The following is a 20203-nucleotide window of genomic DNA, read 5'->3' on the forward strand; positions in this document are numbered from 1 at the left end:
AAATTTTAATATATTTCAAAATTTTTTTAAATAAATGTACTCTTATTATTTTAATTTTTTAATTTAAATAAACATATTTGTATTATTTTAAATAAACGTATTCGTATATTTTGAAATTAAAAATTTTAAATAAACATACTGTTGCTGATTTCTTACATATATAATTAGTAAATGTTAGATAAACGTATTGTTGCTAATTTCATACTTATATAGTTAGTGAATTTTGGATATTAATTTTATAGATGAGTTGATGTGTTGTTACTGTGAGGAGGTAGTAGAAAATGTCATTACACGATCACATCATCCCTTATCTTTAGGTTGCTGGGTTGTATCATGTTGCTAGTCTTCACGATTACTGGTTTAAGCTTGATGAGGCTCTTATTAGCGCATTTATAGAGCATTGGCATCCAGAGACTCATACCTTCCATATGCCTTTCGGAGAGTGCATAATTACATTACAGAATGTTGCCTACCAGTTTGGACTTCCTGTAGATGGTGAGTGGTTGTCTGTTAGAGTTTGAGTTGTACATGTCCGAAGGAAGACCAGCATGGATATGATTTTATGAGTTATTTGGTGAGCTTCCTCCTAATTAATATATTCACAAGCACACTATCTATCAAATTTGGTTCCAGCAATGATTTATGGTTCTCCTGTCGGATGTCAATGAAGATACTGTTAGGATTTATTCTTGAGCGTACATTATGGTGCTTTTGTCTACTTAGTTATTTGGAGATAAGTCTGGTGCTCGGGTACACATTCGCTGGTTGCCCTATGTTGCAAAGATGGATGAGTTGGGAAAATATAGTTGGGGCCCCGCCACGTTAACGTTGGCCATAAGCAATGTTCCACCGTACTTACCATACAAATGAGTTCCGTCAACGCTGACTAGAAGCTTACAATGTTTAAACGCCTCAACACACAGTGGAAAAGTCCAGAAAAGCCGATAAAAATAGACAGTATTATCGTCGACTCCATTCCTTTGCCTTACCGGCAAAGTCTTCAACACAGCTACAGTGCCTAGCAAGGACACCTGTACACTTTCAACCCATCTAGGAAGGTCGTTATATGACTCTTCCCAGTGACCGTATATTTGTGCAATTTCCTTCTGCTTGGCCATCCAAACCTTCCTATAACTCGGCATAAAATCGTAATTTGCCTCTGTCGCATTCTGCAACACAAAAACAAAAGCATCGGCTCTAATCATCGGAAAGATTGAAGCACAAATGACATGATAATCTAGCAGTCGGTGGTCACTCGATATCTCGGTCGCTAAACATGTATGAAGATCGTTGTATCATCTTACCTCCCAGTATCCCTTCTTTTGTCGGAAGGTCACCCAACTCAACCAGTTGCACCCATTGCCAAACTCCTTGCACTTGCCATGATACTTCATGTAATCTGACTCTAACACTTTATACTCAACCCCGTGACGGATACTATAGTTCTTCACACAAAGAACCACCTCTTCCTTGTTTTGAAATTGTTGGCCAACTTCAAACTCATTCGGTATAGGAGCCCGAGATGATTGAAGTTGCCTAGTCCTATAGCCCAAATCTGCAAATCCCTGTTAAGCCATAACATCAAGATTGAAGGTTGACAAGTTAGGAGAAAATCGTTGTGTGGCTGAACCCTCAAACGGAAGGCTGGTGAGTTGAACTGGAATAGCCCCCATGTCTTCGTCACTATCAACACCAATCGTAAGTGGCTCGGCATCATCATTGTCCTCGCCAAGAGCTTCTTCTCTTGGATCTGCCTCGCCAGCATCGATGGGTCCCCGAGCAACCCCAATAGGTGATGATATTGCAAGAGCAAGCTCACCAAACGTGTGATTATCTCCGATGTCGCACCCATGTTCCACTTGCGATTCAAATTTACAGCGAAAGTAGGAGAGGTCACAAAAATTGTAATGGCTAAACTGACGAGAGTAGAGCTAGACGCTCCGATTGTGCCCACAGAAAGAGGATTCAGAGCCAATCCTCTAAAACTTCTAACCACATCTTCAAGCTTTGCATACAACTCTGCCATACGGACCTCCGGAAAGTTTCGACGACAATGAAATATTACTTGCAAGTCATTATCGTTCTGTAATTCGAACGAATCGAACTTTACAAATCCTTGACCAACTGCAATTGGATTCCTATATAACAAATGACACACTCTTTTTTCCAACTGACCCAGTTTTTTGTAGAATATTATTCTGTAACTCTACTAATGTTGTGGATGGCCTTATAAATTATAACATATGGCTTCTTCTTATCGGTAAAGGTAACACCCTCCATAGTCTCTTCAATCTCCGTGTTACAATGTATGAGTGCTAGAAAACTATCATCACTATCACCCATCTTTTAACTCTACAACACTTGTATCTTGTCTCGGGCTATTTATGCAGCTGGGTTGTTCTCTATTACCCATAAATCGTTGACTTTCTTACTGTTTTAACCATATATAGCATAAATCGTTGGTTTGCAATATGTTCTGTGGTAGATGTACGTAAATCATGAACTTTCCTTTTGTTTTTGGTCTCGTACATATAAATCATGGGAATCTCTCATGTTTTACTCTTTCTTGACATAAAAACTAGGTTGATGCCATGATTTAGCTCAAAAGGAGAATTTAGCCACTGCACACTGTCAGTGCATGAATCGTGGTACTCATTTGAGTTTTATATAATTTTTTGAAAACCTATAACAGACCCGCGATTTATATAAAAATCAAAAGGACAAAAATGTTGTCTTTTTTTATTTAGGACAAATTGGTAGTTTTCACACTCAGTTAGTTTATTTAAGTAATTTATCCTATATAAATATATGAAGATGGAAATTAAGTAGCTAATTAATAGCGATTTTGAGGAGTTTTTTTAAATATTATTATTACATATTTATAGTATTTAGATGATTTTTTATTTTATTTTTCTTTCAAATTTTTTTGAATTTTATTTGTAGGTACCCAATTATCCAAACTAATCCAAACCAACCCGAATCAATTAAAATTTAATCAGTTCAGTTCTCATTCTCTCACAAATCCGAACCAACCCCATCCGTGAATACCCATAGGATACCCATAGGGGTCTCCTTCTCGGGCAGGTTATGATTGTTCGGGCCTGGTAGCTTTGCTGGCCCAAGGCCTAAACAATTTAATGTTATAAATTCACCTCTATAATTCTTCATAATTTTAAAAAGTATATGGAGCTTGAAGGTCTTATATATTCTTTCTCCACCAAAGAAAGCTCCTACAATCATATCTATCTTAAGTTTTTATTTTTCTTCTCATCTTTCATTCTTTCTTCACTCTACTCATCTGAGAAGAGACTCAAAAACAGTTTGTAATCTAGGCATTTCTAATCTATATCTTAGTCCACATCACATTCTTATAAATCATGGATAGTTCATACACATTACATAACATCTTTCATCAAGATCTTAGAAATTGCAGAGTTTTCTGACTGATTCTTTTCAATCGTCACTATAACTAATTCAGTAGTGATCTCTAATCCTAAGAAAACTTAAAAGAAAAGATATTTAAGTTCTTAGATTGATGTTTAATCCAATCTGAGTCACTCTTAGTCTTGAAAAGACTTGTGAAAGAATATCTAACGGTGTGTTTGCATTGCATTTTATTTTCTGTTTTAATTTTCAATATTTTATATTTTCAGAATGTTATGAAGAAAAAAGAAAAAATAAGAAGTAAAAGTAGAAAACAAAATTTTATTATTTTCCCTTTTTTCTTCACTAAATCCTGAAAATAGAAACATTGAAAATCAAAACGCAAACCAAACACACCATAAAATTCTTAAATTAGTGTTTGATCTAATGTAAGTCACTCTTAGTCTTAGTTTTGGAAAAGCTAATGAAAAGAATATCTAAAGTTCTTATATTGATAGTTGATCTAATTTGATCAATGCTTAGCCTGTCAAGGCTTAAGAAAGAATATTTATTTGTATACTCAAATAGTGAAACTCACGTTTTCTTAAGATTGCAACTCGTTCTAAAGAAAAAGTAAATTTCAGAAGAAAACTTTAGGACTGTTATATTACAAGAACATTACTTGAAGATGATATAATTTATACAGATTTTTTTTCATGAAACTTATGACATTTACAAGGTAAGGAAATTGCGATTTATTTCGCTGACTTGTATACCACCTCATGTATATTGAAGCAAAAGGGAGATCAACTTAGGACGGGAAAATAAAACAAAATAGAACAAATTACGTTACCAAATTATTCCACATCTTGGAAGTAAGACAAATGGTCAATTGCTCTTCTCCAGAGTCCAGACAATTCAAGCTTCAGGAATGGGGGGTAGAGGTTCCTGAAATTAAAAAAAAAAAAAGTTGTAGGATTATAAGCATGACTATACCACATTGATAAGTTAGAAATACAACATGAAGCACAGAATTCACTGAATTACCTCAGCCAGCCGCAACTGTCCGTGATGTACATTAGAAGATTTAACAATGATTTCCCACTTAGGATCAGCTAATGCTGTCTTGGAAGTTTGAGTTCGAGCATGAGTACTGGTGGCAACATTAGACCATGTGGGTAAATTCCTCGAGGAAACTGCAGGTAAAGTGCGTTTTAACCAAGATTCTGAAGGAGCTTTTGGCAAAGGAAGGGCAAGAGGAGTCTTTGCAGAGTTCGCATTTGATGTTTCTCTACATCCTAAACATGTAAGCAATTTTCTTTCTAAGCCCATCTTTCCATCACTTGCCATGTTTAAGCTTGCCAAAGTATTATTGTCATCCTGGCTAGAGCTTTGAGCACATTCTTGATCGACAGATTCGGTAGCCCCGTGGATCTTTAGATCAACTTCTGAATCGCCAGTCAACTTCAAATTCTTCTGTGACATGGGATTCACAGTTTGGTCCTTACAACTTCTCTTACTACCAGGAAATCGAGATTGTGATTCTGTTTGCTTGCTTCCAATGATTTTTTGACTTGAAGTCACAACCAACTCATGATCTAAGTTATTTTCTTTGTAGCCAGTTTTTGTCAACCCTTCCTTTTCCAAGTATGTGGTGTTGGAATTATTTTCAATTTCCACCTTCATATTATTACTAGAATTATCAGAACAAAGAAGGCGAGAGGAATCAAGAGACATTAAACTTTCAGGAGTTAATGTTGTCTTCTCATCTGCAATATCCACTGGTTTGCAATCTTCAAGTGAAGAATTTATAGTAGGATTTTTATCAATCACACTGTCTTTTCTTGAAGTCTTGAAATTATCCCTTCGTTGATTGACTTGATTTATTTGACCCTTAATTTCAGAAGAACATGAAGTTGAAGACTTAACCTTCCGTACAGAATCAACATATAGAGTTTTCTCAACAACAGGGCTTTCACAGATAGATTCGAATCGAGTTCTCTCAGCAGATGAAAATTCGCTGCAACCTCTTCGATGTGGATCAATAACATGATTAGATTTTTCAGGAATACCTGCAGAATCTTTCTCTTTTGTGAAGCCAGACTGAGTACCTGCTAAACTTTTTCCATAATTAGCAGTTCCAGTATGCTGCAGAAAGAAGTAAAAAAAAAAAAGGTGAATATAGATAAAGACGAAGTGAACTACCAAAACATAAAGTAGGTAGTGACCAATTAATACCCGTTTTGCGGTTGTTCTCTGAGATGCACCATGCATTCGATGGACTGGAGAATTCAGAATCCTATCCTCCATTCTTAATCCTGGCATTGGATTCAAAAGGCAGAAACGAGGAAATAGCCCACAAACTTTGGGTGCAAAGTTCTCAGCAATGTCATTATCATCGCTTTCATATTCGCTTTCTTCCCTACCAATATTTTGGGCATAATGTGGCATGACATTTTGCCATTTGGGGTTAAGGGGACGAGGCTTTTCTCCATTTACTACTTTCTTTACCAGTCTTGGCTGTTCTTTCATAACAACAGGTTTCTTAGAGGTGTATTGAACTTGAGATGTTTCAGAAGCCATTGCCTTCGCTGCAGGCAAGAACCTCCCGATCATGAAATCACGAGCCTGTTGATCAGCTGAGAAACTCGTGGACGGTTGGACCTCTTGCTCGTCCCATGCACTCAAACCACTGATACTACAAGTCATGAAGAATGATTCTGTTCTAGAAAGTGTATCAATAGCATCTTGATATATCTCGTCCCCATCATCCGAACCAGAACTTGTCTTTTCCTGAATTATCTCTTTTATGCTTTCATGTTTTGTCGTCACCTTATTGTCCGAAGATGAGCAACTCTGAGAGCTGGAAATGCTGCTTCCTATCCCGGACTGAGTAACTAATGTAGCTTTAGGAACTTTATCAGAATCTTTCTGTTCAACCTTTGAGGCCCTCCCAGGTGGAAGCTTTGGAGTAATGACATGTCGTTCGAGAAGCAGAGTTTCCGATTTACCTTCTTCCTTTGGCCTCCCAGGACTCTTCTCCCACACAAAGGGAACGGTTCCAGGATTACTCACAGGACCTGATTTTAACTCAGATTTATATACAGGAAGAGGAGGTAGTTTGGGTGCGGATGACTTATTGGTTTTCCTTTTACTGTCGCTTTCAGATGCCACCACTGTTGATGAGAATCGTCTTACTGATAAAAGTGGCTGATTAAAATCTAACTGCTTTTCTTCCATTAGAGTTTTTAGAATCATATAATTGGTTTCTGCAAAACAAAACTGAAAATATAATCAAATTGAAACTTGAATATGACCTTCCAGATTCAGATACTTGCAATCAAATTAATAAAATGAGATAACCTCAAGACAAGTTACATATAAAAAAATGTACATAGAACACCAAAACCCAAAGTCAACTTTGCCTGATTTAGCACTCATATTTGACGTTAACACGCGGAAAGAAGATTGAACTTGGGTCTTAGTCATGACATTACTTCATAGTTTTAGGGTTTTTTATTTTTTAGTTTATAGTAGGGTCAATCTTGTACAGTTTAACTTATAAAATTATATAATTGCAATATGTATAACATTGGAGAAAATCCCCAATCCCGTTCTACAAGATGGGAAACAATTTAAGCATTATTGGTAAGTATGATACAATCTTACGCTTATGAAATTGACTTAAAAAACTACTCTGAATTGTAAAAGTAGACAAAACAAATCAAATCAAATCAGCATCATTAGATTATGAAAATAGCATTAATCTAGAGTATGCAAGAAGAAGCCTTAATATATAATCTTCGACTACTGAATCTTATTGCATCCAAGCCAGTTCCTAAATCAGAACCAATTCAAAGAAGGTTTACAGTCAACGGGAAGCACACACACATCAGTGAAATGCAAACTCCAGCTTCAGTAATCAAAGACTTTAAGCTAAAAATTAACAACAAACATTCACCTAAATAAATAAAGGATTTTTCATTCAAAGAAGAAGCGCGTCCAATGAAATTTTTAGTGAAAGGCATTAGAATTGGAATTCAGAATTGGTAATGAAATTCAATTCCATTCCCCCGTCTATGATTTTCTAATCAAACAATCAAGTTTTATTGTAGCATTCATCACTATTACCACCCTCGAGAAACACCGACACCGAGAGAGAGAGAGAGAGAGAGAGAGAGAGGACCTCAGGAAAAGAAGAAGATTATGAATTTTGACTTTTCTTCTAAGTCTGGAAAGTTGATTGAAAGCGACCTACACTCCAAAGCTTAGAAATTCAGGGAATATAGAACAAAAGGAACCTTCGTGTACAAGAACATGGGGATGAAGAGACTAGAGAGGAAGTAGGGGAGAGAGAGAGAGAGAGAGAGAGAGAGAGAATAAAGTAGTACTTTTTTGCCTTTGATTCTTGCAGGGTTTTGTTTATTATTGTTGCTTAGTTTGGGTGCAGTGCAGAGCAGAGGAGAGGTTAACAGCTGGTGCCCCAAAGTGTCTGCAAATTTTGAAGAAACCTTTTCATTCATTACGTTTGCTTCTTTATGCTTTTTCTTTTTCTTTTTTTGCTAGAACTTAATTTTGATATTGGAGTTTGTTTGCGAAATGTTGGTAGAAATGAATCGAATGATAGTGCTACCCAAAAGAAAGTCGGTGTAGTAGTAACTAACTAAGAGGAAATTTTACCGTTGGGAGTTGGGGCTATGGGAGTGGTAGGAGCAAGGTGTTGAAGACTTCAATCCGATTCAGACCCAAACATATTTTTCAGTTTAAATTTATTATTTTTATCTTTCCTCATTTTTAGGTCGAATTTGGACCATATTATTTTTGGTGAATATTAATTAAAAAAACAGAAAAAATAAAGACAACAATTATCTAAGATCCTGCATTAAGAGAAGAAACAAGACACTTAAAAGTTATAGTCAAACTATTTCGTTGTTAATAACACAAGTCCCTCTCCTAGCGAGCCAATCTAAAATTTTATTAGAATATCTTGATATGAGCTCAAACATCACTTTTCAATTTGTTTTTATCTTCAAATGAAAGATCTTTTTAACAATTTTTATTTTACGACGTCGATCAGATAATTTCCACTTAGACACTAGGTCATACGTCTCGGGACAGTCAAACTCATACACCATGAGTTTAACTCCAGATTCAGCAACATAACGTAATCTTCTCCAAATGCTCTAAAGTTTTGCTTTGATGATATTGGCATTATTAATTCGGTCTGCTCCTCCCATGTCCTATCACCTAGTTGCCAGAATTATTGTGTAAACACCATCCAAAATCAGCATTCCCAATCGACACTTTTACACTACCATCGCAATTAAGCTTAATTGTACTAGATTCAGGGACGCTCCAATTAGAAGGTTTCATGCTAAACGACGAGTGGACTTTCGGGATCATAGCAGCATTATACACAACAATCTACATTCGAACTCTAAATGCAATCTCACCATAAGAGCTAAAGGAACCATAAAAAATACCACCATTTCTGTCTTGCCAAATAGCCCACACCATAGCTGCAAAGATATAGCTGATGTCATTTTTGAGACCTTGCTTGAACCAATTGAGCAAATCCTGATAAAAAAATTGATATCCGAGAATCCCATATAACCCCATATCAGCTTCATTGCATTGCAGTCTCGAAGGCAATGCATAATTGTCTTTGGAAGATGGTAATATCTAGTGCAAATATTAAAAGTAGAGAGATTTCGTCGAACGTGCAGCTAATGAGTCGGTAGAGAAGATTGGAGACAAAGCCACACTAAAAGCCTCAATTTCTTTGGTATATGAATTTTCCATAGCCAGGCGCAATTAAGATCATCATCCCAATTAACTTTTTTTTAGCAGCCACTCATATTCAGATTTAGCTGAATATAAATTCGAAGAAGAACTTGTCCACGTCTAACCTAAATCACCATTCGTAGCACAAAAGGGAGAATAACTCAAAATATCATCCTTTAGTTTCTCAAGAATAAAAGAATAAATTCTTTTCAAATACCAAGAATCATTCTCTTTCTTGATTCTCATGTCTGATTCAACAACAATAACGAAGCCTTGTCCCACTAGGTGGGGTCGGCTACGTGGATCAAACAATGTCATTGAGCTCTATCATGTATCATGTCTACAGAGAGACTGTTTACATGTAGATCTCGTTTGACCACCTTATGGATGGTCTTCCTAAGTTTTTCTCTGCCTTTCACCCCTTGTCCATTTTCCATCTCATCCACCCTCCTGACTGGGTGCTCTGTCGGTCTTCTTCTCATATGTCCAAACCACCTGAGACGTGATTCTACCATCTTTTTTACAATAGGTGCTACTGCAACTCTCTCTCTCTCTCTCTCTCTCTCTCTCTCTCTCTTATATATTTGTTCTTTATTCTATCCAATTGCGTATGACCATTCATCCATCTCAACATCTTCATCTCTGTCACACTTAACTTATGTTCGTGCTCCCCTTTGGCCGCCTAACACTCTGTACCATAAAGCATAGTCGGTCTGATAGTAGTGCGGTAGAATTTACTTTTAAAGGCACTTTTTTGTCACATATAAAACCAGACGCACTCCGCCATTTTGACCAACCTGCTTGGATCCTATGATTTACATTATGTTCAATCTCTCCATTATCCTATATGATGCACCCAAGATACTTAAAACTTTTAACTTTTTGTATGATGTTTTCTCCAATCTTCACCTTTGTATTAGGGTTTTTCCTTCGATGGCCGAACTTACGTTCCATATATTCCGTCTTGCTACGGCTTATGCACAGACCATACACTTGTAGAGCTTCTCTCCATAAATCTAACTTCTTATTTAGGTCTTCCTTTGACTCTCCCACGAGGACGATATCATTGGCAAAAAGCATGCATTATGGCACAAGCTCTTGGATATGCTCTCTGAGTACTTCCAAGACTAATGTGAAAATGTATAGGCTTAAGGATGATCCCTGATAGGGATAGAAAAAATCTCCAGCGAGGTGGATACCCACGGAGATTTATCCGCCAGAGGGCGGATATGGGGGAGTTTTGTACCCGTAGGGACGGGGGACGGGGACCCATTTATTATATGAGGTGGGGGCGGGGATAGAGGTCCCCGCCCCGTGGAGACCCGTATAATTTTCGTATATATAAAAAAACAATAATACCCCTGCCATTTATATATCAAAGTGAGGAGTTGAAAATTCCAAATTTCCAACCCTAGTCGTCATTCACACTCGCTCACTCTGAACTCTGATGTTCGTTCTCCCTCTCCTCTCCACTACTCTCCTTTCCTCTCACCACTACCAGTTACCACTGTCGTCCGCCATCTCCTACCCCCTCACTACTGCCAACCCGAAGCTCCTACCCTCTTCTCGTGCGTCTGAGTCTCACTAGGCATCCCGTTCCCAATCACAACATCGTCGTCGCATCTGGCCAGCCGAGGAGAACATCACCGTCTCCGTCTGACCCAGTCAAGGAGAGCATCTTCGTCGCCGCCTGACCCAGCCAAGGCAGCAGCGCCAGCGTGGCAATAGAGCCCCTTCGCCAACCTTCACATCTTTGCCTTTCCGCGTCTTCTCGTCTTCACGTCTTCACTTCTTCACCTTGTCGCCAATCTTCACCTTCAGCTCAGCTACTCTTCCTCCCAGTAAGTTTTGTGAACTACCATTTAAATTTATTCAGTTGTGATTTTAGGATTCATCTATCATATTATCTCTGTAATTTTAATTTGCTTTGCAGAATTAGTACTGATTTATTTTAATTTGCTATGAATAATTTGTTAATTTTATTTTGCTTTGAAGAACTTGTTAATTTGCTTTGAAGAACTTGTTCTGATTTATCTTAATTTGATTTGAAGAACTTGTTAATTTTAATTTGCTTTGAAGAACTTGTTAATTTGCTTTGAAAAAATTGTTCTGATTTATCTTAATTTGTTTTGAAGAACTTGTTAATTTGATTTTGCTTTGAAGAACTTATTCTGATTTAACTTAATTTACTTTGAAAAACTTGTTAATGTTAATTTGTTTTGAAGAACTTGTTAATTTGCTTTGAAAAACTTGTTCTGATTTATTTTAATATGCTTTGAACAACTTGTTAATTTTACTTTACTTTGAAGAAATTGTTAATTATTATAGTATTATTTTTTACTCTGATTATTTCTCATTTTGATTCTGTTCATTACAATTTATATTCTGTGATTTATGTGATTTGATTTTTGTGATTTCTTTGAAGTTTTATAAGTCCTATGATTTGTGATTTTTGTTCGATGTAGGATTCAAATAAATAAGAATTTCCCATCACTACCGTCACAGGATGAAAGAAGGCTTGAGAATTATGTTTTTTAGTTTTTGAATATGTTTGGTTGTTTTAATGTTTTATAAATATATTTAGTAGAGATGTTTGTTGTTTATTGCTCTTTTAAGTATTTAGAGACAATAAAAAATATGTTTGTAATAACAATTGGGAATGATCTTTATTTTTTCTATTTTTTTTGTTTTTTTCATTTTTTTTCGTTGTTTATTATTTTTTATAAAAATCCACGGATATATGTGGAGACCCTGGTCCCCGGCGGATACGAGGTCCTCGTTACCCGTCGTGGGGACGGGGACAGGTTTTGAAGGCAGGGGCGGGGGCGGGGGCATGTCCCCGCCCCCATGGGGACTCGTTGCCATTCTTAATCCCTGGTGTAATCCTATACCGATAGAAAATTTCTCTGTCACACCACCTTGAGTCTTGACACTAGTTGTAGCCCCATCATATATGTCTTTAATTGCACGAATATATGTGATCCTTACTCTCTTTCTTTCCAAAATCTTCCATAAGACCTCCCTTGTCACCCTATCGTACGCTTTTTCCAAATCAATAAACACCATATATAGATCATTTTTATTACTACAATACCTCTCTATCATCCTTTTTAACAGGTATGTAGCTTCAATGGTGGATCTGCTTGGCATAAAACCAAATTGGTTCTCTGTTACTTGTGTCTCTTGTCTCAGCCTCCGTTCTATCACCCTTTCTCATAACTTCATGGTATGGCTCTTGAGCTTGATCCCTCTATGGTTTTCGCCACTCTGTATATCCCCCTTACTCTTGTAGATAGGTACCAATATGCTCTTTTTCCACTCATCTGGCATCTTCTTTGACCTTAAAATCTCATTAAAAATTTTGGTTAACCAACTAATGCCTTTCTCTCTAAGGCCCTTCCAAACTTCAATAAGAATATTATCGGGTCCTACTACCCTGCCATTTTTCGTCCGCTTTAGAGCCTCTTTTACCTTGAAGTCTCGAATCCTTCGATAGTAGTCAAAGTTTTGATCTTCTTCTAACGTATATCCGACCAAGGCTTGAAAGAGTATTCTATCTTTCATTAAATAACTCGTAAAAGTAGCTCTTCCACCTTTCATTGATCTTCTCATCTTGGGCTAAAACCTTTTCGTCTTTATCCTTTATGCATTTAACCTGATCCAAGTCTCTCATTCTTCTTTCACAGCTCTTTGTGATTCTATATATATCTTTTTCTCCTTCCTTCGTGCCTAAAGACTAGTAGAGACCCTCATATGCTCTTGTTTTTGCTTCACTTATAGCCACTTTTGTCTCTTTCTTAGCTGCCTTATATTTTTTACAATTATCTGCATTACGGTATAAAGACCACTCTTTAAAGCACTCCCTTTTTGCCTTTATCTTTTCTTGTACACTCGCATTCCACTACCAGGACTCCTTGTCTCTTGGTCCTATCCCTCTAGATTTACCAAAACTTTTTTTTGTTGTTCTTCTAATAACTTTTGTCATCTCCCTTCATATCTCCTCCGCACTTCCATCCCCTTTCCACTTTGCCTCTTCTTCTACCCGTCTTAGGATGCTTCTTTGTTTCTCGCCTTTCATCCACCACCACCTCGTCCTTGGATTCTTCGTATGATGTCTTTTCCTCAATTTTTGCTCAACGCGAAAATTCATGACGAGCATCCTATGTTATGTTGTTAAAATCTCTCCCAGAATAATTTTACAATTAATGCAAAAAATTTTATCGACTTTCCTCAACAAGAAGAAGTCAATTTGAGAGCTTGTCATGCCACTCCTATAGGTTATAAGATGTTCGTCTCTCTTTTTAAAACATGTATTTGTGATGAAAATGTCAAAGGTTGAGAAAAAATCCAAAGGTACTTGTGAATACTTCTATACCTAGTCACTTCTCTTCTAATATGACCATTTAAATCTCTTCATAAGAAAATCTTATCTCCCAAAGGTATGTCTTGGACCAAACACTCTAGATCCTCCCAAAACCTTATCTTGTATTGCTCGTCCGAACCCACTTGTGGTGCACAGGTGCTAATCACATGAAAAGTACCTCCTTCCACCACAAGTTTGATGGAGATGATCCGATCATCCATCCTCTTGATATTCACTACGTCCTTCTTCCACTGCTTATCCACGATAATACCTACCCCATTCCTATTTTTTACTTTTTCTGTATACCAAAATTTGAACTCGGAAGTATCCAACTCCCTAGCCTTTGTGCTGACCCATTTTGTTTCTTGTAGGCACATAATGTTAATCTTCCTCATTGTCATGGTATCCACCACCTCAATAAATTTTTCTGTTAGAGTGCCTATGTTTCATGTCCCAAATCTCAACCTTCTGTTGCTCCGACCTTTACCTTTACCTTTTTTTTTGTGAACTACCTTATTTATCCTCATCTGTTCACGAAAATACGGGAATCCTTGCTCATTTAACACTACATCTGGGTACCGATGCAACGGCTCTTGCTCATTCGACACTGTGCGTGAGCCATACAGTGCGTTGCTTCCGGACAATGACCTAGCTTTAACGCAATAACATCTTTGATCCATGTCATGAAGATTCGACTAAGTTTTTATGTTGGCTGCCGAAAGCCTAACACAACCCTCATCTTTTATCCGGGTTTGAAACCGGCTATGTACCGTAGGTGCAGCATAAGCGGAGTTCATGTCTGATTCAACAATTTGTAAAAATTCCACTTTAGCACCCACCGGACCTAATTGCATCCAATTATCAAACTAGAAAATTTTATTTAAATGAGCCAACTTCTCATGCAAAACCATCACTGAAAATAGCTGCAGCATAAGCAATTGCCTTTCAAATGTGAGACGAAAAACCATTGACAGTAGACTTGAAAACATTTCTATTTTTAAGGTACTTGTGAAGCATGAGTTGGACCCACAATTTATCATAGTTATTTCCTAATTGCCAAACTAGTTTTGCCAACAACGAGTAGTTTACCAAGCGAGAGTCCTTAATTGCAAGGCCTCCATATTTCTTTGAAGTAGTTAAAGTCCTCCAAGAAACTAAATGTAACCCCCTGCTAGTAGCACTACCATTCCAGATAAACTTTCTAATGCTCTCATCAATTTTTGAACACACAGAGTTCGAAAAAGACTAACTTGCATTCTATAAATAGGAATAGAAGATAAAACAGATTTGGCTAGGCAAACCTTATCAGTCCTATTGAGGAATCTCCCTTTTTAAGAAGCAAGTCTATTCCGAATCTTGCCCATTACATCATTAAAGTTTTCTTTGATAACTCTAGCATGCATGAGAGGCACCCCCAGATAATTTTCAATGAGTTAGCAAATCAGATAGATGAAATACTTGTAAAGAGATCCTTCTGTTGCCTGAAGACATTAATAGAACATATGGCTCGAGATTTATCAAAGTTAACCTTCATACCTGACACCTTACAAAGCATTGCCAAAGTATCCAGGACATGCATAACCTGAGACTTCTTATCCTTATAAAATTAAATAAGATTATATACAAATAAAAGATGAGAGATGATAGGCCCTCCTCTAGAAATAGCTACTAAACACCAATTACCAGAATCTACCCTCTGTGTAATTAGACAGCTCAAGCGCTCCATACAAAGCACAAAAAGATAGGAAGACATCAGATCACCTTGTCTTAAACTCCTTTTTGGTTGGAAACCTTCTAAGCGGTTACCATTCCACATCAAAGCCAGAGAAGAAGATCGAACACAGGGTATAATCAAAGAAATAATAGATGGAGGAAATCCAAACATACCTAAAATTTGTTCCAAGAAGTTCTAATTAACTCTATCATATGCCTTCTCAAGATCAATTTTAAAAGCTAAGGTACCCTTCTTAGATTTAGTCTTTTTAATAAAATGAAGGACCTCTTGGACAACAATCATATTATCTGGCGACCCTCTTCCTAGAATAAAATCACCTTGCAAAAGGCCTATGATATCCTGCAAGAAAGGTTGAAGCCTCTCCACAATGACTTTAGTGATGATCTTGTATAAAACATTGCAAAGACTAATCGGGGAATTCTTTTATACAAGAAGAATTAGTAACTTTTGAAATCAGAACCACTAGATTTTCAAAAAGTGCACTATCTAGCTCATAACCTATAAAGGCCCTTTTACTAACTCTCACACCTCATCACCAACTACTTCCCAATACTCCTTAAAGAAATAAGCCTGTAAGCCATCTGCACCCGAAGCGTTAAAGGAATTCATGCCCATAACAACTCTCATAACCTCCTCTTTAGAAACATCTCTAACAAGACTCGCAATTTCTTCTTGGGGTAGAGAGGGTAAATACTGATTTTTCAAAGCATTAAGATCTACTTTCTCCACATTACAGAATAGATTCCTATAAAATTCCATTGCTCCCATCTCAAGCTCACTTTGATCAGTTCTCCATCTCCCATCCTCCCAAGAACAAACCTTGAACCATATTTCGTTTTCTTCTAATAACAATTTGCATATGAAAGAACTTAATATTTTTGTCTCCGTGTCATACCCACTATTATCTAAATTTCTGAAACCAAAACAGTTCTTCTTGCATTAAAAAATTATTATACTCTACTTGAAGATCGAGCTCTTGCTACATCAGAGAAATAGCATCCACTTTTTCTATTTTTTGTTGAATGAATGATTTTTTCTTCTAAATATCTCTTTTTCTTTTGAAGATATTATCAAAAATTTCTTTATTGAAAGAAATGGCATCATTCCTCACTTACAAGAGACACTGAATTATTTCAATTTTCTCTTCTCTCAAGCCTTTTGCACCATATCTGAAAAATCCAGATGAGAAGCCCAAGCTGCTTGAAAATGAAAAGGCTTGCAACCACCCCTTCTCTCATTTTCTTGACATCTAAGCAAAATTAGACAGTGATTAGAATGAAATCTGATTATATTTTCTACATAACCCTCTGAAAAATGGAGGCACCAGTTATTAGTAGACAGAGCTTTATCTAGTCTCTTGGAAATATGTTTGTTTTTCTGCATATGTTGAACCAAATGTGAGCTAAACCCTGAGCCCCCAAATCAATTAATACACACTCCTTTAACACATCACTAAACCTATCAGCTCTTCTCGAAAGAAAAGTACCACCTTTAACTTATGAAGACAACAAAATCTCATTGAAATCCTCGATAGTCAATCGTGATCCCGAGTAATCCCTTGAAAATGAAGAAAGTGATTCCCTTGCTTCCTCTCACTTACTAGGGACTGAACTTGCATATACAGCCGCATATGCCCAAGACAATTCTCCCCAAGAGAATTCAACACAAACCACTTAAGAACTTTTTGCAACCACATTACAAGATACTCATGGCCAAACTGACAGAACCCAAATACCACCACTATAACCAAACCTGTTTTAAAACAAAAACAATTTCTAAAAAAAAAATAATGAGTTTCTAAAAGAATAAAAGTAGATAACTTAAAAGAATTTACCAATTATTTCAAATGAATTCGAGCTAGCTTATTACTAGGCCCCTCACATTCTAAAGAATAATATTTTTACAATCCATAAAAATAACTTACTACAGTAATATTTGAAATATTTACCTCCTCTCCCTTCATACATGCACTAGTAGCTTCTACCAGAGAGTTTTAGAGAGAATTTGAACTCATATGTTTGAATTTGTTATGAAATAGAGTACCCAGGAGTCTCACCACCGATGCCATATGTTTATCTCCGTTTGTTCGAGTTAAGCCTCAATGTAGTCCCTGAAGTTGCACTCGAGCCTCATAGTAGTCCCTGAACTTAAAAGTTACCCATATTTATCCCTGAAGTTGCACTCCGGGACTCAAACTTGTACTTCCGGTAATTTCTGCCCACCTGGCGCTACCGAAAAGCTGAGTTGGCAGGCTTCGTGACACGTGGGCGTTACAGAAACGACGCCGTTTTGGCTGTGGCACCAAAATGACATGAAACGACGTCGTTTCACGCTGAAAACCTCCCTTTCTCAACATTACACTAACGTATTGTCTCCCTTCTCTCAAAACACAAAACAAACACAACACAAAGTGAGGTTTTTTCTTCTCCAATACAGTCACCAATGGCGCATGTGCGAGTGCATTAACCGCACCAATTTCAGTCAAAAACTTAGGCTCTGGAGCATCGCTGTTGTCATCTCCTTCATACACAAAGTTGGGAAGGCTGGTTTCTCTGAAACAGGTAAGCCAAAAATAAAAAAATATGTGATTTCTCTATTTTTTGATATTATTGTTAATCTAATATTCACAAAAGTTCAGGCCATTTTTTTCGATTTTAATCTGTGGGTATGAACACCTCTATTTTGTGCTCTGTGCTAGGGTTTTATTAGAACTGGATTTCTTAGTGGTTTGGCCAACAAAATTATAGACTGGGAGTGTTTCTTGTGTTTTGATGATATTAAAACTTGTTCTTTATGTGTTAGGGTTTACTGCAGTTAGTTGTGGAGTTTCCAAATTGTTTCAGGACAATGACTCTGATCAATGAATTTTTTTTTAAATTGCAGATGGGTGATTCGTTGATTACTATCAGGTATGTGTTGGAAGAGTTCTCTAGATTTTGAGAATAGTTGCTAGACTGGTCATGGTAATTACTTTATGATGAGTTTAGATTTTGATTATGTTAATTGGTTTGCATTTATTGGTGTCCCTTTATGGTATTACCGAATTGATATATCCAAGAATTAATGTATTTGTATGCAACTTATGTCTGAATATATTGATTTTTAATTGTACCAATTTTGTCAATCTGGCATAACAATGGGTGGAGGGAGCGATTTAAGTGTTATAAATTGTTAAGTGATTGTGTCAAAAGCTGATTACAGATTACAGTGAAGAGTTCAATTTCATCAGGTTTAAAAGGATGGATATTTATTAGAACTTAGAAACTCAATTGCATATTTGAACGTAGTTGCTTTACTCTGTTGGCATTTCAGTTCCTTTTAATTAGTAATTTAGCTTTTTAGTATTGTTTTGTGCTTGAATAAGGAGTTATAGTACATATTTTAAAAGAGAGTTTGTAGTATGTTGTGTGCAACTGTAACTCTTCATTTTGGGCCTGTCCAGGGTGAAGATTTTATTCTGTGGAAATTAGGCTCACTAGTGCACTTGCTGATGAAGTTTTGCTGTTGCTATTTTATGAAGTTGTGGGTGAGCATGTGCCTTGTTTATTCGTTGTGTTTATTATGCAATGATACTTTGTAGGATAGAATTTTGAACATGTTGATGCAGGGACTATTTAAGAGAGTAGTGCAACGGATTTTTGCAATTTGGATAGACAGTTATTTTAATTTTAAGGACACAGTTATCTTAATTTTAAGGCATCCTTTGTGGTTGTACAACTTGCCTGTTTTTGTTGAACTTTGACCTTGCATGATGATACTAGAACTAAAGATCTTTTGAGATTTGAAATTTCTTGTAGCTCACCAATTTTTTGTACCTCATTCGGGATATCTATATTAATCTTCTTAAACGAACTTAATGTGTCATGATAATGGATTCTGAATTTGACTGGTTTACCTAACTCCTTTTCTTTATATTGGGTTGGTTTAGCTAAATTGAATGTAATATGTTGTTGATGTCTTGCATACATATGGTACAATAAAATTACATTCAGATATTTTTGTGTTAACTTTAATTATAAAGTAAGTTTTGCAATTGCCAATCAAGTTAACTTAGCTATTGGAATAGTCAAGCTGTTTGATAAATTTCGTTTGGACTAGTGGATTAGTTGTTGGAAAGGGAATGTAAATTTTAATGGTTTGATCCATCAAGATTCAAGTGAGTGTCTAGAGAACTGCTATCCTTAATTACATCAAAATAATGTTCTTGATGTAACACTTTCTCAGCACAGCTGGATCTGATTTCTTGATGTGACATCAATAATGTTTATTCCTTTCTTATTAGTGGACAATAATTGATTATTCTATCCTTTCACATTTTCAATCTATTACTATCAGTGATGTCTGATTTCAATTCTAAATTCGCATAGGTAATTTGGGCGGGATTTGACAAGTTGGAGAGCAAGGGTGGAATCTTGCAGCAGGTACTTCTTTTAATTTTATTATTCTATGAAATCCCATGCTTATGTCCATGCACTCAAATTTAGATCAGTTGTCTATTCGGTGAGGTGCAGTTCTCGAGTAATTGCTGTAGCTCAATCCACTCAGGTATACTTTCTCTTTTATTTTTGTTTATCAATCGCCTTCAATACCTGCTGTTTATATATACTGAATTATTCCTGGGCTAATGGTGGTTATACATGCTGCATAATGTCCTGTTTGTATATAACAGTGCTGTTTAGGGACTAGTCTGATGTCACTTACATAAGTTTAGGGACTAGTTTGATGTCACTTATAAAAGTGTAAGGACTATTTTGGTGCTCGAAAACAAGTGTCTGACAATTTTTTATAAAAGTGAAGGAATCAAAAAGTTGGGTCCCGATGTGGTCTAGTGACCCAGACTATGAGAAGTTCGAAGTTCATGGCTAGCCAACCAACATGGTTGTCGAAGTTCATGATGTGGTCCCTCTAAAAAGAAAGTTCTCCAAGCATGATGAAAAACAACTTCAGGGAGTAGCAAT

At 36.5% G+C, this 20203-nt stretch overlaps 1 protein-coding gene and 2 long non-coding RNA genes across 8 annotated transcripts in view; 1 reads left to right on the top strand and 2 right to left on the bottom strand.

Annotated features, from left to right (window-relative positions):
- The window catches only part of LOC110270040, a 9994-nt gene extending 5806 nt beyond the window's left edge, over positions 1-4188 (top strand). The window contains exon 2 of the long non-coding RNA XR_002359038.1: positions 3516-4188. This is a non-coding gene — a long non-coding RNA (uncharacterized LOC110270040). The remainder of the gene's footprint in view (positions 1-3515) is intronic.
- On the bottom strand, positions 4007-8052 carry LOC107630026. 6 transcript variants are annotated; one of them, XM_016333025.2, is made up of 5 exons: positions 7755-7882; positions 7550-7617; positions 5602-6632; positions 4411-5511; positions 4007-4311 (listed from the first exon to the last, which is right to left on the bottom strand). In XM_016333025.2, the coding sequence occupies exons 3-5, from the start codon at positions 6619-6621 to the stop codon at positions 4282-4284; spliced, it is 2151 nt and encodes a 716-aa protein (XP_016188511.1). In that variant the 5' UTR covers positions 6622-6632; positions 7550-7617; positions 7755-7882; the 3' UTR covers positions 4007-4281. The 6 variants fall into 6 exon arrangements, with proteins under 6 accessions (XP_016188511.1, XP_016188510.1, XP_016188508.1 ...); XM_016333024.2 differs by having other exon boundaries at positions 5602-6645; XM_016333022.2 differs by lacking the exon at positions 7550-7617 and having other exon boundaries at positions 5602-6645; positions 7755-8052.
- Positions 9447-19509, bottom strand: LOC110270041. The gene is made up of 3 exons (XR_002359039.1): positions 19499-19509; positions 16681-16684; positions 9447-9835 (listed from the first exon to the last, which is right to left on the bottom strand). It is a non-coding gene; the product is annotated as an uncharacterized LOC110270041 (long non-coding RNA).

This window comes from Arachis ipaensis, chromosome B03, assembly GCF_000816755.2.
Source record: "Arachis ipaensis cultivar K30076 chromosome B03, Araip1.1, whole genome shotgun sequence".
Lineage (NCBI taxonomy): Eukaryota > Viridiplantae > Streptophyta > Magnoliopsida > Fabales > Fabaceae > Arachis > Arachis ipaensis.